This window comes from Propithecus coquereli, unplaced genomic scaffold (assembly GCF_000956105.1).
Source record: "Propithecus coquereli isolate 6110/MARCELLA unplaced genomic scaffold, Pcoq_1.0 Scaffold10, whole genome shotgun sequence".
Lineage (NCBI taxonomy): Eukaryota > Metazoa > Chordata > Mammalia > Primates > Indriidae > Propithecus > Propithecus coquereli.
The window spans coordinates 6059575-6084946 of NW_012133858.1; the positions used below are offsets into that span (position 1 = coordinate 6059575).

The following is a 25372-nucleotide window of genomic DNA, read 5'->3' on the forward strand; positions in this document are numbered from 1 at the left end:
ACACGTGTCCACACGCACTTCCTCCTTCTCCCTCTCGGCCTCCCGCCTCTCTCACCACGGTATCCCCCTGCCTTCTCGGCGCCCAGGGCCCCCTGCCCTCTCCCACTGCAGCCTCCACGCTCCTCCTTTCTCTCAGCTCTTCTCAGACAGCACAGGCAGCATGTAAACAGGAAGTGGTTAAAAGAGATGGAAGAGTTGGAAGGCCTTTTCCCATTTGGGGTGATTTCCCTGCCCCCCGAAGTCAGGTCTTACGTGTGTTCCAGACATGTCTGAGACCCTGGGCCCGGCTTCTGGAGCTCTCCAGCGACTGCCACAAGGAGGGCAGGAAACCGACTCCGCAGCTTCATGTGCTTTGAACCACTGGAGCTGGTGTGACTCAGGGGCCCTGCGATGCTGCTGCCCAGGGGCACGGGGAGGAGACCAGCAGCCCTGCCCTGGGCCGGCGGGACGCATGGCGGGAGGGCGGGTGTGGCTACACAGACATCCTTGGTGCTCACATGCCAGGCCGGTGCGCAGCCCTCTCTGGAGCACCAGGCCAGACATGGGCTGGGCTATCTGTGGCCAAACACAGATGCAGGGGATACAGCTCTGAGCAGGAAGCGGAAATCCCTTCTAAGAGGTGCTATTCCTGGTCCGCTGCTGACCAGCAGAGTGGAGTTACGTAACAGACCCTCCCCGCGTGCTCACGTGTCCCGGCTCGGCCTGTGCTGCCTGGTGTTTCCAGGGTGTCTCCAAGCTGGTCTCTGTGGGAATGTGCTCGTCCCACTATTCTACCTTTCCCCCATGCACTGGCCTTGGCTCCAGGGAGAGTGAAGAGCAGAGACTTCTGACATGCACAGCGCATGCTCCCAGCTCCCTCACAAGGGAGCTCAGCTCGGCTCCGGCAACTAAATAAACCTCCCAGGGCAAGAGAGAAGTTGCTTTTGAAAAGTTTTGCTCTTTTCACCACGGGTTTCCTGGGCCTGTAAACAGAGCATTACCACACCCAGGGTGAGTTACTGATGGGGAACTTGCCAAGCAAGGGCTGCTCCCGGACAAGGCAAGCACAGCGCTCCCTCGCTTAAATCCAACCCTGGAACTCGGCTCTAGCGGGCAGCCTCCCCTGCTCACCTCCATCCTCTCCTTGTCACTCCACTTGAAACTCCTTGCAACTGCTTGGCTGTTCCCTGAGCTGGTGCTGCTGTCCCATCTCACCTGCCTACCTGCTGGCTCTGGGCAGTGGTTCGATTTCCCCACCAATAAAAAAGGAACCGTGCCTTGTCTGTCTTAGAGCATTGGGGACATTCTTTGTAAATGTGCACAAAGAAATGTATGGTTTACTGTAATGTTTAGTGCCTTCAAGAAACTTGAATTCCACGGAGACATCAAGCCATTAAAATCTCTTAGTAGTAAAACTTTACAGAATTCTTACAATAGGCCAGGCATTGTTCTAAGCACTTCACACAGGTTTTTTCATTGGTCTTCCCAGTGACCCTGTGCCGTGGGTACAACTATCCTAATATTCGCAGATATGGAAAATGAGACACAGAGAAGCCAAGTAAGTTATCCAAAGTCACACAGTAGGCAGGTGGCAGGGCTGGGATGTGAAACACGTTTGTTGGAGCCCATACTCCCAACCACCGCAGGGTACTTGCCTCTCTAGTATAATACAACTCAGTCATATTATGAGATTAAAAAAAATGAACAAAATAAAACAACACATAACCACACCCAGGATAAGTGCTTGAGGGGCTGCAGGGTGTGGCGTAGTAGAAAGCGAGCAGCGGCCCCATCACAGATGGGCTCTGTTCATCATGGTTGTTAAATCATTGTGGCCCCATCTTCTCATCTGTGAAGTCAGGGCGGTGGGCCAGACGAGCTCCGCGCCTCCTCCACTGTGTCACTGTTCAGGGCAGGGGAGCTGGAACGGCCCCAGGTTAAGCTATAGGTTTTAGAATGGTAGAGGAGAGGGGGCTTTTGGGGTACAAAGCTTGAGTTCCAAGGTGGATTTGTGAGGATGAAGAGAGAACAGGCAGCGTGGAGGGAAGTACTGGCAGTACTGGCACTGGACCGGGCGTGGGCTTGTACGTGTGGGTGGGAGGACTGTGGGGGAGGGGGTCTGAGGGCTGGGTTGAGGAACTTGAGTTTATCCTTTGGGCCTCAATCGGCCTGACAATAAATTATCACTTGACGAAGCCGAGCCTGCCTGGGCACTGCAGCATTCTTCTGGCCCACGTCCCTTCCTGTGGCCTGCCCCTTCCTCCAAGTCAGTTTCTACGTGGCGTCCTCGATCATTTTTCTAAGATGTAAACCATGCAATGCTACTGTTTTGCTTAAAACCCTTCAGTAACTCCTCATCACCTGAAACAGCTTCCTTATTAATACTTGGTGCACAATGCCCGACACCCCGGCCTACCTGTCACTCTCTTCACCTGCCCATCTCTCCAGCCATGGCAGGCGCTGGCCATTTCAAACCACTCACAGCTTGCAAAAGGTGCTGAATACGAGCAGATTTTTGTTTTGAAGCAACCGCTTTGACTGGCTGCAGTGTGGAGAGCAGACAGACCAGAATGGTGGCAGCAGAGATGCAGAAAAGACGAATTTCAAAGAGCTGTAAGGTTGATGGACAGGACTTGCGGGCAGATGGGAAGCACGAGTTGAGAAGGTAGGATGGGCGGTTCCTGGGTTTCTGGCTCGCAAGACTGGACGAAAGGTGCAGGTGAGGAAAATCAGGAGAGAAGCATGGCTGGGAGGAAGAGCAGGAGTTCAGTGTGAGACACACTGAGATTGCGATGCTTCTAAGATACCCAGGTGGAGATGTCAAGAAGACACGTGGCCGCAGGGAGCTCAGGAGCAAGCCTGAGCTGCGGAAGGTCTGGGCCTGGCCGAGGCTCCCCAGGGAGAGGGTGTGGGGCGAGAAGATGGCAGGGAGCGGGCCTCGAACAAGCCCAGCACGGGGTGGGTGGCCAGAGATGGGCCTTGCAGAGGAGACACAAAGCTGAGACAGTGGGAAGAGAGCATCTCAAGGAGGGCATGGCCACCAGAGCCAGCTACGGCTGCCCGGTCAAGTACACGAGGGCTGACGTCCTTTAGGTTTATCAAGACAAGGCCACTGGGGACCTAGGAAGGCTTGTTTTGGTGGAGTCACAGGGCTGAATCCAAACTGGACTGAGTCAAGGGCTGAGTGGGAGGTGACAAAGGAAGATTGAGTGTAGACACTGGTTTGAGAAACATGGCTGTGAATAGGGAGCAAAGAGGAGCTGGCAGTGAGCGTGGTGAGTGGTGACAGGAAGGTTTTCTTTTCTGTTTATTATCCTTTCTTCTCTTCTGTCTTATCCCCTGTCATATACAAACAGCAGGGAGACTTTGGAGGCACAGAACCCAGCCCCTAGCTTTAGTGGAGAATTTTGGTTTTACTGCTACATCTCTAACGGAATATTCTCTCCTGGTCCTCCTGCCCCACATCACACCTTTAAGAGGCGGGGTCTCGCTCTGCTGCCCAGGCTGGAGTGCAGTGGCATGATCACAGCCCACTGCAGCCTCGAACTCCTGAACTCAAGCCTTAGCAGTGTGCACCACCATGCCTGGCTATTTTTTTTTTTTTTTACCTTTTAAGAGATGGGGTCTCGCTATGTTGCCCAGACCCAATACCACCTTTTGCAATCTTCAGACTTCTCAGTGGCAGTGCAGAGTCAAAGGAGGAAGCAGCTCCCTGGTCTACTGCAACAGAGTCTTCCATCTGTACCACTCTAGGGTTTTGCTTGTCGTATGTTTACTTTCAGTAACTCTCTTCCTTCTTTTTCTTCCCCCTCTCCCCCAACCCAACCAATGCTAGAATTTCACACACTGAAGAATCAGGGAGGGGCAGGTGGCCTCCTTCCTCAGCCCCTATCTGGTCACTTCACCCAGCACTTTTTCATGGGCTCTGCTGGGACTCCCAGGGCAACGAGGAAGATACCTGTTCCCCCACCTGAAGGGGGAGATGGGACACAGCCCTCTGCACAGGAACTGGCAAGCCCTGCAGCAGCCCAATGGAGATCGGTGTGGAGGAGGAGGGAATGAGATCATCTGGATGAAAGGAAGGGGAAGACGGCTGGAGTTAAAGGCTCGGAAGCTGGAATTCACAGCTTGGGAGTGGAAGCACTGGTAGCTCTTTTAGGCAAGAGGGTCTGGGCCCAGGCCTCGCAGAGGAGACCGAGAGATGTCAATGGAAATTGAAGGAAGGAGTTCAATGAAGCTAAGCAATATGACCCGCAAGGCTCACGCTGGCCCCATTTCCTCAAACTCATGTGTTTATACCCACGTGCACGTTTCCATGGACCCAGGCCCTGCCTGTGTCCCCAGGCACCAGAAGTTTCAGCCCCACTCAAAAGACATGAAGGGGGGTAGGATGTCTCAGCAGTGGGGAGGTGTGCACTCGTGTGCACACACGTGAGCTGGGTGGGCAGCGGGTTCTCTGTGGGTTTCTCTTTGGAGCTCTCTCCCACCAGGGACAAGTGGGCAAAAGGGCCAGTCTGGAGCAGGAATACCTACATCTCCGGGGCCTCCGGATGCTGTGTAACCCACAAGCAGTGTGGGAGTCCTTCTGAAGGAGTCAGGGCTGTGAACTGCGCCCTTGTGGGGGAAGAGCAGGGGTCTTCCCTCCAGAGACCCTGCCCTCAGGTCTTCACTATCCCCTACCCCAGGCCTGGATGTTATGTTTGAGGCAGGAGAGGAGAGGGCGGCAATGATGCCTTTGATCTGGTGTTGGACACTGCTCTCTTGGAGCACAGAGGAGGCTTATGTCACCTTCCCTCTGCTACTTGGCCCAGCAGCTGGGAGGACCCCGTGGCTGAGAATAAGGGGCAAGAGGAGCAGGTTTTGCTCCACGTGGGGAAGGGTCCCAAGCAGTCCAGAGAGAATGTCTGTGTGGCTTTCCCTCCCTGCCTCCCCGGCCCACACCGGCCTTTGTAAATAAATGGTGTGGTCTTTGTCGTGGGGGAAAAAAGATTAAATACCTGAGCACGTTCGAAAGCCAAACAGAAGACTTAGGTAAGAGGGAGAGTGAGAATATAAAACCACCGTCACACTAATATACTGTTTACTGGTTTGCCTCATCTCATTAGCCTACAAACCCATATAGGAAGGCGGTGTTTGTTTTTGCTCGCCCAGTGCCTAGCATGGTGTCAGGCACACAGAAGATGCTCAGAACATGCTATTGGTTGGCGGTGATTGTGAACACCATCAGGACAAACCTCAAGCCCTGAGGGAAGGCACCCAACACTGGAAATTAGAAAAGAACAGAAGTATTATTGATGTCTATGGAACGTCAATGTGACTCTTGAGACATTTCAAATTCTTAGCAAATGTCCAAGAAACCTGGAGGCTTCAGGATAACATGAGAAAAAGAGGATTAAGAATTGTCTTTCATTTGGCAGGACATGGTCACAGTCACACAGAAATCACAGCCTTGGCATCTTCTACTGCTCCTGCACGTTGTTCAGATTTCTCCAGCAAGAGGCTCTTTAGAAATGCAAACAATGATGCGCCCTTAGTCTCCAGGCCAGCTGCTCCTCTGTCCTTGGCTTACTGTCAACAAACCAGCTCTAACGGTCAACTGAGGGTGTTTCTCAACAGGCAATGTCCTGACACACCCCTCACCCTTCATCTGCTGGACCATGGGGGCACACTGTTTCTGAGCAGCAAAATACAACCACTACAGAAATAATAAGGTGATGCTGCTTTAAGCCAAAAGTCAACATTACTTTCTGAGACAACAGCGCCAGCTAGAAAGCTAAGACTCCGCTGTCAAAGGCGCTAGAGCCCTCCAACAGGACACCTTTGTCTCCCTGGTCTTAGCACCTGATTTCTCAATGCTGATGCCCGGCTGTCAAGTCCCTCTAACTACCACTGCACTTCAATAGAGGGCAGCAGGGAAGGGACTGGGTCTCTGGCCCAACTCTATCAGTCACAAGGAGATTAAGGCAATGGAGGGAAAATGGAAAATTTCCCTGTTCTTTAATGAACTCACCTTCCCAGTGTCAAAGAAGTCTGAAAACAGCTGGGTGAAATTACCCACAGTCCTCTTCTAGGACCCCGAGAACGCTGACTCAGGAAGAAAAACAGAAGGCTGCAGCCAAGAGAAATAGAGGTGCTGCAGGTCAACCCCTCGTGTTTGGCTTACCCTGCCCAATCTGCCTGTAGGCACTTCTGGGGAAATGCCAACCACATCTGGAAAGTGTGAATTTGCCACCCTCTTGTTTGTTGCAACAGGATGAGAAGGCTACTATTTTCAAACTGGAAAACCGTCATGTTGCTGTGGTTGGTTAACAGTTGCCATATTCCACCCCAAGTTGGCCACTGTTCAGAGACTAGAGCAGCATTCTCAGTGGCCAGAGGTGGTTTGGAATGTCACATGTGTAAGCCACACTGAAGCTTGGCTGCCAGAAGCCCGGCCAAGCCATGAGATGGCAGGGAAGCAGCTGCCCAGAGAAGAGCAGCCTCCTAGGGTAAGGGGAGGTAGATTTTTTGCGACAAGGTTTTAGGCCAAGCCTCTCCACAATGGGTAGGATCAGTAACAGCACATCAGTCTCCTACAGTAATAACAAGTAAATGAGGTCATTCATGTCAAGAGCATTTCATAAATTAGAATAGGCTAGCAAAGGTTTATTTGAGGAAAGTGGTAACAACAGCCAGATACCCACTGAATACTAAGAGGAACAACTCTCTGCGTCTTTCATCAGAAACAGCTATAAAATGATGGGCACCTTGGCCAGTCCCTCGGTCCACATGTGTCCTTCAGGCCTGGTCTGCCGTGCTGACACATCCTTACGTAACCCAGAGAAACTCACTTAGGAAAACAGGGACTTACAGTTTCCTGAAACTTTGACAGAGATAAAGAGCACTTACTGGGTAAGACTTGGAAAATCAAAATAAGTAAATTTAGGTAGAAATGAGCTATTTACTTGGAAAAGGTAGTGCAAGGTTCTGCTTTGACTCTGTAATTGAGAATCACAGGAGCTTTAGTCCAGGTTCTGGGCCTCGGTTTCCCCAAATGTAAACAGTCAAAGCAGGCAATACACAGCTGACCCACCGCGTGTGAGTGCACTATTAGGAAAGGTGAGAGATGCAAAAAATCTTCCTATTTAGTGCTTGGCCATGATGAGTGCAAAATACTACCAAGTAGCCCACTCGTTTCCAAGGAAATGATCTCAATATAGTGAAAAGGGCATTGAAATAGATTCTCCTCACATTATTACGACATCTACCTACTGCTAAAGGCCAACTTTGTGATGTCAAGAAACATACCAAGCTGGGATGCATATTTCTTTAGCTTGGGGACAGTTGGGCTCTCCTGATAGATTGGGGGGTGCGGGTTATGGGATGGAGTGATAGCAGTCTCCCTCCTCTGGGTCACAGGTCAGGAAGGTGCCCTGAAAAGAGGAAGGAACACTTCTAGCAGGTCAGACTCAGAGCTACTTCCAGACTAAAGGGAGAATTTGGATCTGGGTGGAGCTCTTAGGTCAGTGTTTTGAGAGTCATGGACATTCACCCAAAAGGAAAACAGGGCTCCATCCAGTTCTGCCCCACCCCGCCAGAGCCATAACCAACTATGTCGAAGTATCTCAAGTCAAGACTAGACTCAGAGTGTTGGCTCAACCCCTAAGCAATGCAACAAAAAGAGCCTTAAGAATAACTATTCCAGCCACCAGAGGTCTCTCATAGTTTTAAATTTAAGAATGGAAAGTTTTTTAACATGTTATCCTATAAAATCAAAAAGCTAATACTACCCAAACCTACATGACTTAGATCTTATTCTCACGGTCTTCCTAGGATTCTCCTTTGCTTTAAACATTTCATTATTTCCTTCACAGCCAAACTTCATGACCTTAAGGATCAGGCCTGAAGTTCAAAGGCACACACAGAATCATCACAGGTCCTGTCTGCATACTCCCCTTTCTAAGTAGAGAGAGGAGGAGAGTGAGGGGAGATCCGATGTGCAGGTCGTTCCTTTTTGGAATCACTGGTAAATTGTTGCTTAAGATGTTTCTGGAAACAGGATCTGTGCAGTGAGAAAACTCCTTTTCCAGCTAAGCTCAGAGCACAGAGCAAGGCAGGTTCTCAAAATGCTTCCCAACACCCTGGTTCTTGTCTTTCAAAATCTTTAATAAATCTGAGTGGGCAAGGTAGACATTTAAGATGATTTGTATTCCCATTCCTGAATCCCAGAAGATTTCTGAGAAGTGGAAAATTCCAGGCGCAACAAAAATTTAGAAATTCAAGACTGTAAGCAACTCCAACCTTATACTGTTGGCACCCAGTACGACACTTGGCATATGAGGACTCTTGTTGAATGAGATGAATGCAGCAACCTGCCTAAAACAAAATTACCCTTAGTAAGAGCTCACTATTTCCATATTCGTAGCTGCACTGTCTAAAATCAGGTACTTATTAAGCTCTAGTTTTTCCAAAGCACTTTAACCAAACTCTCTAACCACAGGCTGCAAGAGGCTGGCTGACTCCAGAGTTGAGCAGCCCAGCTCACCTGGTTTGTGTGACTAGTCTAAAAGATGCATTGTTTCATTATATGGTCAAGCCCCACATTTTGGTACCTTTTTGCCTTTCAAGTGAACTTGAGCAGTGGCTGGATTCAGATGGAATTCTTAGAGAATTCCTGATCTTGGGATGTCTGTTGAGAACTTCCTGAAAGCAGCCTGTTTCAATATCATGGATGTTTCTGATGTTTATCTCCATGGAAGAAAATGTTCCTGGGGTGTGGGGGATGCAAGGGTGTAAAATTTATCCAGTAGCCCTGGTGGTAAGGCACGGTACAAGGAGCTGTGCAGATGTTGTCCTGTTTGATCGTCGCAATAACCCTCTGGGGTAGGTTTTTTCTCCTATTTGACAGATAAGAGAAATAGGGCTCAGAGAGGTTAAGTGGAGTCCCAAGGTCATAGAGGTAGAAAGGGGCAGTGCCAGGTTAAAATCCAGGTTTGTCTTACTCCAAAGCCATTTTCTTGCCATTACATGACAATGCTTCCAAAGGCTCCTGAAGCATTCCTGTGGAGGGGACAAGGAGAAATATCTCTGTGCTAGTTAACGACATGGTCCCTGGCAACTCTGCCTGTGTTATCAATGCAATCCTGAGGCACACGCATTGTCCTTGAGACCACCCTGGTAAATGGTGTCCCTTGGAAGTATCTTTACCTATCACAGGTGTATCCTTCCTTATAATGACAGTTACTGAAGCATCCTGTAACAAATTGTTTTCAGAGCCACCATACTGAGCAAAATGGAACAGGACTCTCCTGGCCTTCACTGTCATGTGCATTTACATCATATCAGGTGACAGAAATTGCTACGTTGGTTCCTGAAGCTCTGCTTGAGGGATGCCTTCGGGGGAGAGGGGCCCTTTCTCTGGAAGATATATATATTGCATCCCTGTATTTGCCAATAGCATCTGTGTAACCATCAACAAACTGAGCAGAGTAATATTAATATAGGTGAAGAAAACCTGAAGATGTTTCTAGGTGCTCCTACTGGAGCCACACAGTGGTGGCAATCCTACTAGGAGGCCCCTGTCCTGGAAATTAAATGTATTCAATCCTGGTTCATTCAAAAGGTACTTTTGGAGACCTTCGCCGTGAAGACCACATTCAAGATGGTCCTGTAACAAGCCATTTATGAAATATGTCAATTGCAACATATTTGTCAAATATGTCAAATGACAGAAGGTACGGCATTGACCCGAGCCCTAGGAATGGCCACCAAGCTACTGATTCTGAGTGTGAAAATGACATTTCTAAAGAAAACAATACAAATATGGTGAGAAATACTTTTAAAAACGTATCTGGATAACTGTTGCCATGGGAGGTATTTCATTTGGCGAGAATCAAGAAAGGGAGAACTTGGCCTTAATCTCAGAAGTACCTTTAACTGAAGAGGTTTAAGAGAATTTTGTTAAGTCTGCTGGAAACTGTCAGCCCAGATCCAGAATTGTGCTTGAAGGCTAGCCCTGGCCTGCTAAGAATGTTGCCACCAGTGTCGTGCTCCATTTTTTACGTTTGGGAGGGGACAGCAGATGCCCCTTGACCTGTAACTGCTTGCCACATTATAAAGGCACTATATATATATATACACACACACACGCGCGTGAGACCTTACTTACATGTACTTTTGGAATCTCACAGTCATGAGACCAAAAGGATTCTGTTCAAAATTCTATATCCTATTTGATTTAAATTTTCTCATTACATGAAACCCAAGCAGTAGGCTGACCATTAGCAAGGTATTCGAGGTACTCCAGTACAGGGACTGCTGAAAGCATCCAGGGTGAGACTGATTTCAACAGTTTACCATGAGGGAGTAACTCAAACCTCAGGAAACAAACTGGGCATAGAAACCAACAGAGAATGACAAAGTCTGAACAAGAATCTTTTATTCCATTAAAAAAGACTGAACAGAAGATGTCCTGTTCTCATATTCCATTAGTAAAGGATCTCAGAAGGGTCGACACTTTATGAGACTCAAAAGAATAGAAACCCTCACGCTGGCCCCAGGAGGTTCTCCTTACAGACACAGAGATATTCCAGACAGAAACATTTTCTTGGTTGTGCTTCTAGAAACCAGTGGGAGAGACAGAGCCCTGCGTGCACACACCTTCCCACGACAGCATGTCACAAAAGTAGTAACAGAGTTGTTCAACTGCTTCCAGACCTCAGTCTGATTTGCTTCACTACTCATTTTTATGACGGATAACATCTTCCAAACCTGAAATCACTTGCATTTTCCCCGCAGTCCTGTGTTTAGGTAGGGGGCGAGGACGATGAGCCTCTTATATATGGAAAGACCAGAAAGGTGCAAGGAGTTTCTCCAGGGTGACCCCACCGATTCTGGCCCTGGTCCTGCCTCAGCCACTGCTTCAAGCGCACCCCCCAACCACCATCTGGAGACAGACCACGACCACACGATTTCCTTCCAGCACAGGCTGCAGGGGAAAGGGAGGAGGTAAACTGTGAGAGAATGCTGAAGTCAGCTGCTTGGGAGGCTCTGAGTCAGCACCTTCAAGAGTGGTGGTTGGGAAACAGGCTTCTCTCCCACAAAAACCCCAAATGTAGCAGTGACCCAAGAACTCAAAACCAATGCAAACAATTCCAGAGCGGGAGCCCCAAGCTGACCACAGGTGCCAAGGAACGGGGGGCTGGAATTCCTCGCCCACCCATTCACAGCTGCCTCCTGAATGAGCCGCAGGGTTCGAGAGAGAACACGCTGGGTGCCGCGGCCCTGTGCGAGGAGCCGCTGCAGGAACGTGTGTTATCAAGTCCTGCCTGGAGCTGGGCTCAGTTCTAAGTCCTTCCTAAATTGTCAAACACAACAATGACCTCATTCCAGAAACTATTTTCTCCCAGAAGCTTCATGTTTCAACTAGTTGTTGCTTTTAAAATGAAGGGGTGGAGGAGGCTACTTGGGGGTGCAAGGGAAAGAGAATCAAAATGTTCTAATCAATGATTTACTAAAGTAATGCAACTTCAAGTACTTCTTAGGATATAATATCATATGAAAAAAAGAAAGATACGAAATTGTATGTAGTCACAAACCCACCCACATTAACTTAGAAAAAAGTTTAGATGGAGAGAAACCTCTTAAAATATGAGTCATGAAATTATAGATGATTTAAAAAATTTCTTTCTACTCTTCAGAATATTCTAGACTTAAAGATAATCCCCCAGGTCTCTGGAAAGGTCGTTCTCTTGACTGAACACAGAGCTTTGGAAGGGACGTGTGTGAGACAGTGAGGGTGGAAAGAGCCCCTTGTCTGGTTTGCCAGATGGTCCAAATTAATCCTGGTCACCGAGAAGGAGACAGACAGCAGACTGACCACACATCCATCAACTTCCCTGTATTTTTCAAGTTTTCTTTAATGACTGTGTATAGTTTTTCCAGTGAGGGTAAAAGAAGACATTCGGCCTCAACAATCCTGGGGAGTTAGGACTTTAAGCATCACTCATCTGGGAGCCTCAGGGGCTTGGCAACCTTCCAGTTTTTCTACCCCGTGATATGCGAGAGTCTCCCAACACCACAGGATCGCATGGGGTGAAGGGAAGAGCAAGAGAAAGAGCACCGGGGGCCTTGTGGATACGAGGTCTGGCAGAATTCTGAGATGCAAGATGAACTCAGAAGAACTGTGGGTTCTGGTGGTTAAGCAAAAAAAGCTGAGTGTTCACTCAGTTACAGAATATTCCTGTTTCCCAAACGACAAGTTTTCCCTACCGAGGGCCACTCACACCCATCTCCCACTCGCCCTGCGCCTCCCAGGCCCCACACTATTTGGAGAAACGTCCCGACTCAGAGAGGGAGAGGCAGCCAGGGAGGGAGGCGTCTAGCATACGCCAGGCCAGGGCCTTCATCTCTGTCGTCCCCTTCAAGTCTCAAAAGAATGCACAAACAAGTGGTGTTGGGCCATCTTTAAAGGCAGGAAAAGCAAAAGCCCAAGACGACCAAGGCCATGGGCTGATAAACTGGAGATGAAATGTGAGTGTGTCGTCTGACTCGGAAGCCCCTGCTCCCAGGCAGCACGGACACAGCAGCCTTCTGGGGTGAAGACATATCAGAGGGTTATTTCTGGCCTGAAGAAAATGGAGAGACAGTTCTGTCATGTTTGCTATTATCTCTTTAAAAGAAAAACACTGCTAAAAAGACAATTACGGACACCGCGGGCTTCTTGGAAATTTTACTGTGGTTACTAAGGGGAATGGAAACTCCATTCCACCATGCTGGAATTGATTAGGCAAAGCCTGCGGACTCTCGGGGGTGAGGCGGGCCTCCCCGGCACACCAGGCACCAGCCTCGGCTCCCCAGGGGGTGCGGCACTGACTCATGAAGGAGCCAGCGTTGGGTGCATCCTCCTCTCGTGCCAAGTAGCGTGCTCGGTGCTTTACACACATTCCCTTACTCCTCACAATTCTATGCCCAAAGTCACACAACCAGCGTGTGGTGTGATGGGATTTGGGCCCAGGTCTGCCTGCTACTGAGCCCACATTTTTTTCTGCTAACCCAGACAGAGCCGTCCAGCTAATACCAATCTATCATCATTTTGATGGAGAAAGAGTCAATCCCTGTTGCATGTTTGGCACATCAAATCCTGATGTTTCCACTTACTTTACTGTGCTATGGCATACCTATGTCCTGCACTTTCTGGTGCAATTCCAATTTTGAACGTTTTGGCCCCATCACCCCCATGGTGTACTCATGCTGATCTCATAGTGAGGTCTGCTGCAGGAAGCTGCACCCTCTAACTGCGTCTGTGCAACCCACCCTGGAGGGACGGTTAGTCCTCCCACGGGACACATCGTTTACATGTTCCTGATTTGCTTCAGACGCACCTCATGCTTTCTCTTCCCAGCTGAACCCCAAGTCCCTTTCAAATCAACCCTTCTCAATTGGAAGACTGTTCTCAAAGAGGGAATTCTAGAAACCACAGATAATAGTTCGTAGAAGAAACTGCAGTCCTGCCTAACATGGTTCTGCTTACAATCTTTGCAGGTGGCATGGTATTGGACGGAATGGCCCCTTTGAGACATGATTTTAAAGTATCTCGTCAGAATGCAACTGCAGAATGGGGACTGCCAACTCGCCACATAACTGGAATCAGCGTAAAGTCCATGTAAATCGATGTAAATTGTGCGCAGATTCGAGAAATTCAGCACTTGAACATGACACAATGAAAACTTGGCTTGGCTCTAGTTCACTCAAAAAGTAAAAACCTTCAAACTTTTGGTAGTGAAATTAAAAACAAGTTCAAGCATGTAATGTGACTCCTTAACAGAAAAGTGAATGTATTGCTACGATGCATCAGTGGAAGTGGAAGGTCCAGGTCACAGGAAACAGATGCTCAGCTGAAGTGTGGACGGAGCCTTCACTACCCAGCACGAGAAATATCGCGCCTGATTCTGTGAAGCACACTTAGCAAATGACAGAGCCCTTGGAGAAGGAAGAGACTTGGGGTGTCTAGCCTAGGTAAGGAGAGAGGAGAGAGAAACATAACGAAGCTTTCAGACGTTTGACAGGTTGTTCCAGGCAATCTAGAAAGTGAACCACTGCAAGGAAGTTACTAAGAAACAAGTTTCTGTTCAATACAAAGAGGAAATTGTGGCAGGCGGAATAACAGTCTGCCCCAAGACATCCACATCCTCATCCCTGGAACCTGTGACCGTGTTACCTTACTTGGTAAAAGGGACTTTGTGGATGTGATTAAATTAAGGACCTGGGGATGGGGAGACGTTCCTGAGTTATCCTTGTGGGTCCTATGTAAGAGGACGGCAGGAGCATCAGGGAGAGAGATGCGGCGACAGAAGCAGAGGCAGCGTCAGAGAAAGATTTGAGGATGCTATGCTGTTGGCTCTGAAAACAGAAGAAGGAGCTACAAGCCAAAGAATACAGGCAGCCTCTAGAAACTGGAAAAGGCAAGGAAATAGGTTTTCTCCTAAAGCTTCTAGAAGGTATGCAACCCTGCTGGTACCTTGATTTTAGCTGAATAAGATCCATATCAGACTTCTGACCTCCAGAATTGTAATAGTATAAATGTGTATCATTTTAAGTCAGTAAGAACATATGGATTTTCTAGAGCAACAGTGAGCAATGACTACAATGTCTAACAAGTGGATGGCCATTATCAGCTCCAGTGAGCTCCCTGTCCCAAGGAGGCAATCCAGAAGAGACTGAATAGCTCTACCTGTGGGGATTGCTATGCAGGCCAGTCCTGCATTAATTGGGAACAAGCTGGATGACTCACAGGCAGGCCCCTCCAACTCTGAGCCCACACTTTATGGCAGTGCCCTCTGCTATTGTATACGGCATACTGTATACAAGGTGGGCAAGCCTGTCCACGGTCTTCTCCCAGGACAGCCGTGGTAGTGACACTTTCCATCACCACCCTGAGTAAAAGGCAGGCTTTGGGAGGCTGTCCTAATAGCACCTGGGCCTTGGTCTGGCTCAGAGCCAAAGTGCTTGCTGGGGACACCTACCTGAGCAGAGGACTCCCTTGTTCCTGGCACAGGAGAAGTTGTCACACTCGCAGAAAGGCCCGTAGATCTTCCCAAACTCGCTCTCAAAGCAGGAACACTGGTTGCAGCTGCAGTCCCCACGCCCGCTGCACAGCGGCTTGCCCTCCGCCTCCCGGCACAGGTTCTGGTACACGCTCTGGTTCTCCCCCTCCTGGCACTCACACCTGGTGCCCAGGTGGCCGGGGTTGCACTCACACAGGCCGCAGACGTGAGTTCCATTCCCACTGCATCTGTCACTGTTGGGCTCTAGCCCCGCGCTGCAGCCGCACGTGCAGTTGTAGGTGACCCCCACCTCCAGGGTGTCCCGGAATCCCACGGGCCGCAGGGCGAACATGTGCTCCACGTGTCTGCCGGGGCAGCTCCGGGCCTCCACCAACACCTCAAAGGATGCCTGGGCAGAAGGAAGAGAGGGAACACCGTGGCCTTCCCGATCACCCAGGCACAACTCCTGTAGGCCCCTGATGAAGAGCGGCCGCTAACTCCAGCCCTTTCCACACAACAAGCAGATCCACCGAAATGGCCCAACTATTGACAGGAAGAGACCTCGGGATCAGCGAGTTCTCGCACTTTCTGGAGAGACCATTCAGGTGTGCTAACACGTGACGGGCACTGCGCTTGGTTCCTCAACATTCGTCACCTCTGTGCAGCCTGTGACCCTGAGGAAATGGGCTTCCGCAGAAAGGTACGAGGACTCATGCATGTTTCCTCAGTCCTTGTTCTCCCCTTTCTTTTCTGCTCTATCCTGTCCTCTCCCCACCCCTCCTGCAAGACGCCTCTTCCCTGTCCATTCTAAGTCGTTCAGTCAGTGAGCATTTCCCGGGCACCGCCTCTGTGCCAGGCCTGGTGCTAGACGCAGGGGCACGGTGGCACTCCTACTCACCAGGAGCTGGGTGCAGAGCACCCGCCTGCCCCCGTAAAGAGGGTTCCTTCCCTGCCGGCAAAGGAATGACTCCCAAGCTCTCTGCAGACTCACCCGAAAACCCCAGGCCCCAATTCCTCCACTGTGAGTGATTCTCGCGGCTGCATTTTCCACAATCAGCCCATGGCCCTGAGGTCTTAAAGAAGAGTTGGCTGATGCAATGTGCCATATATGTGGAAAGACTTTCTTTTTAAACAAAACATGTAAGGAAGTGTTTCTAACTCTGGAGTTCTCATGAGTTGCCTTGGAAACAGGCAGCAAGGTGGGCCTAGCTGTGTGGCAGATGGTGCTGGAGAGAGGCCTGTCAGCTGCCCACCAGGCTGGGATGTCAGGAAAGCAAGGACCAGGCTTGGTTTGATTCTTCCAGGAACTACAGCACAACTCTCCCACCCTCTCCTCCTCACCCCACTGAGGTAAGGGGCCACGAGGGGTTCAAACACCCAGCAGGGCCCGTGGAGCAGGACACTCTGCATCCAACAGAAATGCACAGGCAGGCGCCGGCACGCCATGACGGGATGCCACACGAAGTGCTCCTCCTTGAGCGGGCTCTTCCTTGCTCCCTGGACAAGCAGGGCCCAGCCTGCTCCATAAACTGACTCACTGCGTCTGCGCCCAGATGTCTTTATCTTTCAAAAGGTTCTTCAGATCATTTTGAAGCTCAGAGTGGGTTAGAAACCACTTTCAGCTGTTACTATTCTTAATTCTATTATTTGGGTTGGAATAAGGCTAATTTTAAAAAATCATCAACTTGCTTTACCGGGCACTCTTCAGTAACAATGTTCGAGAGCACCGAAAATATCAGTTTCTAAACATTCTATAGATTCCCACCACTTAGAGATGGTTACTACTTCTAAAGGCCTCTCTTCAGATGCTGCAACATCTAGGGACACCCTGGGTGGGCTTGGGGGTGTGGGTGTGTGGGACTGAGCAGGAAGACAGACCTGGTTCCCTAAAGCCTGGCTAAAGTCCTGCTTGGCAGCAAACCACAGCTCCAGAGGCCTGGACAACAGACACCCAGGGCTCAGCAGTAGCCAAGAGTCTCAACGAGATGTGCTTGCACAGGTGAGCAGAGGACCATGACCAGGAACCCAAAGTCAGAAGACCCTGGAAGCACCAAGCCAGCAGTTTGGACTAGCTCCGCTTCACCCTCCATCTCTGGGGGTGGGGAGGAGGAGGAAAAAGGGGAAAGATGGACAAGAGCAAGTTCAAGGCTAAGTTCCGAGGCCTCGAGGAGGCTCTCAAGGACAAGAAACAAGATGGGAATCTACCTGGGCACTGAAATCTGTTAATGACACTAATAGTTACCGGTTGCCAAGTACCTGCTGTGCACGAGGCACCGTGCTGGGCATTTCCACCAGCATCTCTTGCATATGCGCTAGGACGAGGCACCCTGACCTTTCCAGAGAGGAAGCAGGGTTGGTGGGATCTGGGAAGTTAGTCTGGCGAGGTATGGAACTGGGCCAAGAACTGGGCCTGTGCCCTCCTTAGCATGTCACCTCTCGGAAGTGCAGAATGAGGAAGGTATCCAGTGTCCAGATCTGGGTACAGAGGCAGAGCCAGCCTAGATTCCTGCAGGGACCACTGATGGTGACCCCAAAGTGGTGGCCAGAGGCTTCTCCAAATCTCCCTGCCTTGGGCTGGGAATGACCTGAGTGTGCAGATGGGAAGGGGTGGGGCCATCAAGAACGCAGAGGGGCCGATGCCATCCCTCCCTTCTGGGCCCCAGAAGAAACAGTGACTTGATCGAAGTTTCTTGTTGCTTGCTTCAAGCTACAGTGGAAGGCCTGTACTCCTAGGCTACAATTGCTGGACTTGTTAAATGAAAAGTCTTTGCCTCGCAAGGCATCTGTAGGTCAGAAACAGAATGAACTACAAAGGAATAATCTGGACCAAGAGCCAAAGTCACTGAATTACTGAAAGACTGTGGGGAGTATCCATCTGTGAGTGCAACCTTCTTCCATGGAAACTTGCCTAAGGGATAAAGTAATGAAAGCAAGAACTGAATCTCCCACCTCTTGCTGGTGTGTCTGTGTCTGCCGAGTACGTAAGGAAGTAGGGAACCCCTGAATCAGCACCGCCCCCATCACCCACGGGCGCTGTCTGCCTGCCTTTCAAGCAGGTCCCGCAGCCTTCCCCAGCCAAGGCATCAGCAGGATGGAGGTGCCGTCTGCCTGTCCCCTACAGCCTGGCACACAGCCAGGTGCCTGATAACCAGAGAACTGCTCTGTCCACTGTAGCCACTGGGTCTCAGCCGCTGCTGGTCACAGGAATACTATAAAAAGCACTTGGGGAACAGCAAGGAAGTCTGTTTGCTTACCCCTCCTTCCAGAGCGCCCACTGTCCCTGCTGGATGAGGAAAGAATTCAGGGAGGCTGGACGGCAGCTGGAACGAGGCTTCCTCGTGTCCCTTCCCCAGTTGCTGAGGGCTCTGACTGATACTGAAGGCACCCCAGTTCTGGGAGACTTGCCATTCTTCCACTCTGAGCTCCCGGTGGAAGGTCCCAGGCAAGCAGCCCTCCTGCCCAGTCTTGTTATTAGAACTTCATTGGGATGCTTAGAGGTTCCCCCACAGGCTGCTGGCCTGATACACGCTTTCAAAAGCTCTGCCCACCCCCCAGCCCAAACCCACCAAACCCAGGGCTACATGGATGCCAGATTCACTCGGATCTCAACAAAACAAAGAGCTGGGACGGGCACAGGATACGGAGCCCCAGGAGTGGACAGGAGCAGGGGTTAGCAGGGGTTGGCGTGGGGGGAGTGCTGTGGGAAGCCCGTGGCAAGGTTCGCTGGGCCCTTTGTGCCGGGCGTCAGTGCTAGTTGCACAGCCAGCCACTCGCATGCTGATGTGTCAAAGCCAGTAAATGAGACAATGGACTCCCAGTGGTTGGGTCCACTCTGTGAGCCCTTGTTGGTGTTACAATTAAGGGAATTAGGGGAGACAAATTAGGGAAACAAGAGAACCCACTGGAGAAGAGCACCTCATTGGATTTGGGGCTTTCCAAGTTCTATTCAAAGAGCTTTTCTCATTGAGGACATCCTCGGCCCTCAGCCCTGGCCACCTCCCTGCTTCTTGCTGGACAGATGTCTTAACCCAGAGAACACAGGGGAGTCACAGAACCACCGCCTCTGGCTGGAAGTGCCACAGAGCCCTTGCCTGCCCCCCACCACCTCTGCAGGAAGCTGTGATTATGACCATGTGAGATCTGTCTGGCTGCCATTCATCCAGCTGTCCCAAGGCTGCCCCACCCATGGGCCATGTCCTCATCCATAAGTCAGACCCTGCGATACCTGGTGACAACTGAACCCTGTCTGCTTCTCCTGCCCCTTCTTATCCAGGGGAGTCCCTAGACCCTTCAGCTGTGCCCCATACTCTCGTCTACCGCCCACCAATGCCTGACTTGGCCACAGCCCTCCCAACTCGTGGTGCCAAGGAATGGAACCCACCTGCCACATAATGGCCAGACCCCTTAGCTTGGCACATCTGTCCCACCGTGGGGCCTGAGCTGGCCACTCTCCCCTCAGTCCTCAGGCCACTCCTCTCACCTCCATGGCCACTCCCCTCAGCTGCTTTCCACCTGCAAAAGGGAGATGCTCTCCACGCCCTAGCAGACTCGCCTTGCGGATCTGTACATGCTATGCCCACTAGTGGGACCACCCTGCCCACCCTTTCTATGTCTGGAAAACTACTCGTGCTCCAAGTCTCAGCCCAAACAGCACCCCTTCTGCAATGCTGGGCCCTTCTTCCCTGGGCTCCCGAAGTACCACGCCTGGCTTTTATCATGCCACTTGTCACCTCTATGCTTGGTTATTTCCTCCACCAGCTCCTGAGGCCCTGACCCATCTGCTTCGCCTGCACACCCTGGGTGAGCAAGTGTTTGGCACGTAAACATTTGTTGAACACAAGTGGACTTCCAGTTCTGAAATGTATGCCCTTGGGACAAATGTCCAGAGGGAAACAGTCACATACCCAGTAACACACCCAGTTGCCAAAGCCCAACTGTCAACTCTTTGGAGACAGTGCAGCCTGAGAGGAGGGAGGGAAAGTTTGCCTTCTTGGGCCAGGGGTAAGAAAATCGGACTTACCCCAGCTGGAAGTGTACCCCTTCTGTCGCAGGGATCAGGAGTTGACAGACCCTTCTCCTTCCTCAAAAAGGGAAAGCCCCCCAACCTCTCACGCCAGGGCAGACTCCGTGGGCGTCTGTCTGCGGAGTCGCACAGGGACCCCACTCAGAAGGGCCCATGCTTACTTTAATGCTCTGCTGTTGCTGGGTTGAAATTCTTAATAATGTTTGAACATGGGCCCCACATTTTCATTCTGCACTGGGACCCACAGACACCGTAGCCAGGTCTGCCTCCACTGCCTGCATGGCCCACAAGAGCGCTGCCCCTCATGGCTGCTGGCCTGGCCTGGCCCTCGTGAGCGCACCGGCTCTGACGAGCGGAGTGGACGCTCTGTGCCAGCCTGTCTCCACCCACAGAAAACAAGACGCACGGCCCTTGCAGTAGAGCCAGGAGCCATGTGACCGTGGCTCTCGGACAGCAAGACAATAACGCCAGGACAGTAAGAAGAAACTAACAGCCAGCCGGGAGGCTTGCCCTGGGGCCACCAGCTCCCCAAGGAAGAGCTATCAAAGGTGGCCAGTGTGGAGAGATACACCCTTCCTCTATTATTGTTTCAAATGCTCTAAAAATCATCCCAATATATCAGAGATTTTTCACTTTTGTGAAAAACTGCCATTTAAAATGTTTTTCTGGATAGTTTCCCTATTTTTCTAAAGTATCCCAGCAAAAAGCAAAATCTACACTACAGCATCCGTACACAAGTGGCAATGACACCACTGTACACTTCTCTGAAGCTTTTAGTCCCAAAGTGCACGTGGCGTGAGGGGAACGCGTAGACTGTGGCCTCAGGAGTCTCAGATTTGAGTCCCGCTGCTTGTGGCTCAGGCAGTGGGCGTCTGGCAAGTGTCTCAGGCCCCCTCTGAGCCTTAGCTTTTTATACATAAAATGGGGAAGTAATGGCTACTTCACAGAGCTCCCTAGGAAGCAGAGAAGGCAACACTAACGCCCCTGCCAGGACCAGGTGTGTTATAAGCTCCCACTGAATGGTAACTAATATGATTCCGTGTGGAATAGGGAGGCAAGGATTAGTGAGATGACCCGGATTGGAGTGGAAAGACCTTGGTTTGGGCTGTGAGTCCACTGCTTCTCAGCTGGGTGAGCTTGGGCGGCTCACTCACATCCCCAGATCTCAGGCGGTCCCCCTGCAATGAGCGAGCTCGTCCCCGCCTGGCCACAGGCTGCATGAACTGAATGTGGTAGGGTGATGGCACTCAGTAACCTGTGTCCTCTTCATGGAGGCTCCTGTGCCTCACTGTCCTACTTTGTGCCGACGCCAGTCCTTTGAAATAGCAGTGGGAGAGCAGAACCATGGGCTCCGAGAAGCAGGAGAGAGGTGTGTAGGAGCTGGCTGCAGAGCCAGAGCGCCCTGGCTTTGAATTTCCACTCTGAGGCTTACTGGCTGTGCGCCTCGGGCAACTGGTTCTTTGTGCCTCGGCTTTTCTCATCTGTCGACATGAGTAACAATGTCTTCCTCACGGGGAACTAGCTGGGGAACATATACTCACTGTCTAGTCTGTTTCCCTCTTGAGTTCCATAAGGCACCCCAATATATTTATAATGATTTTCTCTTTTTCACTTAAGGCAGCATAAATTGGCTTCAGTTTCTTGCATCCGTAAGAGTTCTGATTTTATGTTCTTACTATCAACAAACATCAGTTCCTTTGGCCCTCCTGGTTTCTAGACAATTCATCGTGATAGTTGTTTGTCTCTTTTCCTATTAAAAAAAGAACCGAACATAGAACTCCAGAAGCAGTCTGGCCTGGACAAAGAAGAGTAGGATTTTTATCTCTGCAGTTTCAAAACACTTCTATTAACGCAGGCTCAATTGGCAGTACTTCTTTTTTTTCTGAAGCAATACTGGTTATTTGCATTGAGCCTTTGAGCCATTAGAACCTACCAGATGTTTTTCTTTTACTATCAAACCAAGTTTCCTATATCTTAGTAATATTGGTAACTAATATTGGTAACTAAAAGAGTTCAACCCAGCTCAATTCTGAGAAACATTTTTAAATCTCGGTTTTCCTGCTTTTTAAGAAAAGTCGTTTTCTTCAGCTTGGTGACCCTTCACATGTGATAAATAGGTTTCCCACAAGTCCAACCCCAGCCAGTAGTAAACAGTAACATACGAGAGATGTTCGGAACCTCAGTCAAGTCCTCCCTCCGGTGAACACTATCGACACACCTAGAAAGCACGTTTACTCGCTACAAATCTGCCTGACTGTGCTGTCGTCAACCATCTCATTTGCCTTATTCGTAAGGAAGTCATTAGAAATTGTCGAGAGCCTTCCTGAAACCCGCGTCTTGTGTGTGTTCCGTATGCCTGGTTAGACAGTCCAGCCCTCTCCCCTGCTCGTCCACTGTATCTATTTCTCCAACTAAAGGGTTCCTTGTGTGGGTGTATTTCATGCACCATTCTTTAGCTTTTCTGACACAATGAAGCAAATATTCCATGCACAGATCTATAAAATTCACTTACGTGTTGTTGGGTGTTTTCTATTTTTTTTGGTTATTTCTGCCTCCTTCCATTTTTTTTATAACTGTCTCTTTAAATCCTGTGACTGTAAAGCTTTAGGATCTTTTTAAAAATTTCATCTGGATTGAGTAATCATTATAATGGATCAAAACATAAATAAATTGCAACTTTTGACAAGTATGAAAAATAAAAAGTAAAATTTTATTAGGGCCTCTTTAATGAGATAAGGCTTCCCCCCAAATAGTTCATATAGATGCATAATAATATTACTTGTTGCTAAACAAGATGGGGATTGGCATCAATTATATTTCCATTTAACATTTGTAGAGATTTAAGCCCCAAAATCTACATTCACATAAATAGAAAGATGGGAAAAGGAGTTTTGTTATAGCAATGTCACCTTGTTCTACGAATGCCCTCTGAGTGAAATGCCATAAATAATCATTTGCCATGAATTATCACCTGCCAACTCGATCAGGCCTTCTTTCAAGCTTGTTAAAAGCAAAAGAAACTTGGAAGCAACCTGTCTTAGAAAAGGATTTGTTAGCAAGTCATTAGAGTCTTTCCTTTTCCCAACTTTGATATCGTATTTTGAACGATCCCTTTGTTTGGTGGTGCGAGGCGCCACGGTAAGATCTGGAAAGGGTGAGGTGTGTCCGTGTGCTGTAAAGCGGGCAAAGGGCAGTTGCGAAGGGAGGATGGGCAAGGATCCACAGTGGACAGTGAGGAAACCCCAGGAGACCACAGCTGGGGCGTAACTGGACACTCTGCTATAGCTGCATCTCCTCGAGCTCTTTCCCTCCAGCCAGGGGCAAGTTGGCTTATATTCACCTTGGCCATCTTTAGTGCTTATGAATGCCCAGAGGATACACTCAGCTGATTTTAAGGCCTCTATAATTTTTCTTGTTCCAACCAGATTCTTTTAAGTGTGTGAGAGAATGTTTCTTCATTGGCTTTCTATTTCCTGAGTAATGGAACTGTTAGTAAAGCAAGTCAGGAATGGTCTCCTGGTCTGCTCCCAGCAGCAGGGACCACCAGAAGCCATGTGGGCAGCTCTGCGTCACCACCCTGCCCGCCTCTGTGCCAGGGTCTGCATCTGTGTTCTTGCTGCCCACATATATCCACCTCCCTGTTCCCACCCTCAAGTCCTTGGTATGGCTCACAGGTACACATCTTTACACATCATTTACATAAGCCTGAGCTGATAAGGCATCTGTGCCCTCTACTGCTGTAGAGTCATCCATTCTATTTTTCATCAAATCAGAATGGGTGGATGGTTTCCTTTCCATTTTACAGAGAGGAAAAGTGAGGGTCTGATTATCCAAGGTACAGAGCAAGTGCAGAAGACTGGGAATAAAAGCCAGGTCTCTTAGATTCCCACCCAAACTCTTCCACCTGACTACATCCCCTTCAAGTGAAGATGACAATGATTTAAAACACCAAGGGGACAATGTCAACTTGAGAAGCCTTAGGTGGCAATGCACTGTGGGAGCCTGTTGACTAGGGCCCTCTAACAAGTCCAGCTGGGATTCTAAACACACACCGCAGAGTAGGCTTCAGAACCACCCCCAGGATACTGAACAGGAAGACAGGACATGAGCTCCCAGAGGACTCTACTACGTCACAGAAGTTATCAGAACCCAGAGACTGATGACCAATCCTAATAAGAGTTCATGTGAACTGGGGTGAGCACTCACCGTGTCCCCAATCTTCAGGCCCTCACACTTCCTCTGATCAGGGTAGGAGACACCATCCTGGCAGGTGGCAGTGAAGAAGAGATTAAGATCTTCGGGCTGATCCCAGACTGACAGCTCCACTTTAGACCGGATGCTCTGGATGGAGAGAGAAAATGAAGCCCAACCGCTCAGTAAAGGCCGCAGCCGAGGTGCACCCACACTGGTTTTCTGATGCCCACATGGCTTCCTCCACCTCTTCCCAAGCAAGGGAAGAGCCAGTGAGCTTGGTTCCCGGCTGCTCCCTTACCCTTTTCCTTCCCGCTACTCCCACTCGCCATCTTGCTAGACCTGGCCTGAGGTCTCCTTCTGTGGGCTTAGAGAAGTTGATGATGGTTAGCCTGCCATGTGGTATTATTATCTGCTTCAAGGGGTTGTTAGGCTCTGTCCCTGCTTACCTCTCCAGAGCCACCTCTCATCCCACCGTCAGTCTCAGACACACAGTTCTTCAAATCTTGCCGTGTGCTCTCCTGGCTTCGGGCCTTCACACGTGCCAGGCATAATGTGCCTTTGCCCACCGGCCCTTCTCTCCTCTCTCCCCCAGCTAGCTCCTCACCATCCTTCAGAGTCAGCCCAGTGGGCACGTTCTCCAGGAAGCCACCCTGTCATCCTCACGCTCACACCCAGCTCCATCAGGGGAGGGCTACATTCATGAGTTTGAAACTGCACAAGAGAATCCAATTTCATGTGTGGATTACGTTCTCAAGAGAGTGAATGAAACAAAAATCTAGTCAAAATTACCCATCAGAAGAGAAAAAAATAAAAAACTGAAAACATAAAGTGTTGCAAAGGATGAGAGCAACAGGGGCTCTCATACTCTGCTGGGGGAGTGTGACTTGGCATAACTCTTCAGAAAACCATCAAACAGTATCCACTGAAGCTCAGGCCCACCTCGGACCTAGCATTCACCCTAGGGTTTTACCCAACAGAAATGCATGTGTCACCAAAAGACATGGGCAAGAATACTTACAGAAATATTATTTGTAATAGCTAGGATCTGGAAACTACTCCAATGCCTGTCAATAGTAGAATGGGGTAAAAAAAAAAAAAACAAACCTTGATATGTTCACATTGTAGAATACCATACAGTAATGAGAAGGAACAA

General features: G+C 49.7%; 1 protein-coding gene across 1 annotated transcript in view; it reads right to left on the reverse strand.

The window, feature by feature from the left end:
* The window catches only part of ITGB5 (integrin, beta 5), a 111417-nt gene that overhangs the window by 16323 nt on the left and 69722 nt on the right, over nucleotides 1–25372 (reverse strand). The window contains exons 9-10 of the mRNA XM_012641596.1: nucleotides 24232–24366; nucleotides 14982–15411 (exon numbers count right to left, since the gene is read on the reverse strand). Of these exons, the coding sequence (XP_012497050.1) occupies nucleotides 14982–15411; nucleotides 24232–24366 (565 nt within the window). The remainder of the gene's footprint in view (nucleotides 1–14981; nucleotides 15412–24231; nucleotides 24367–25372) is intronic.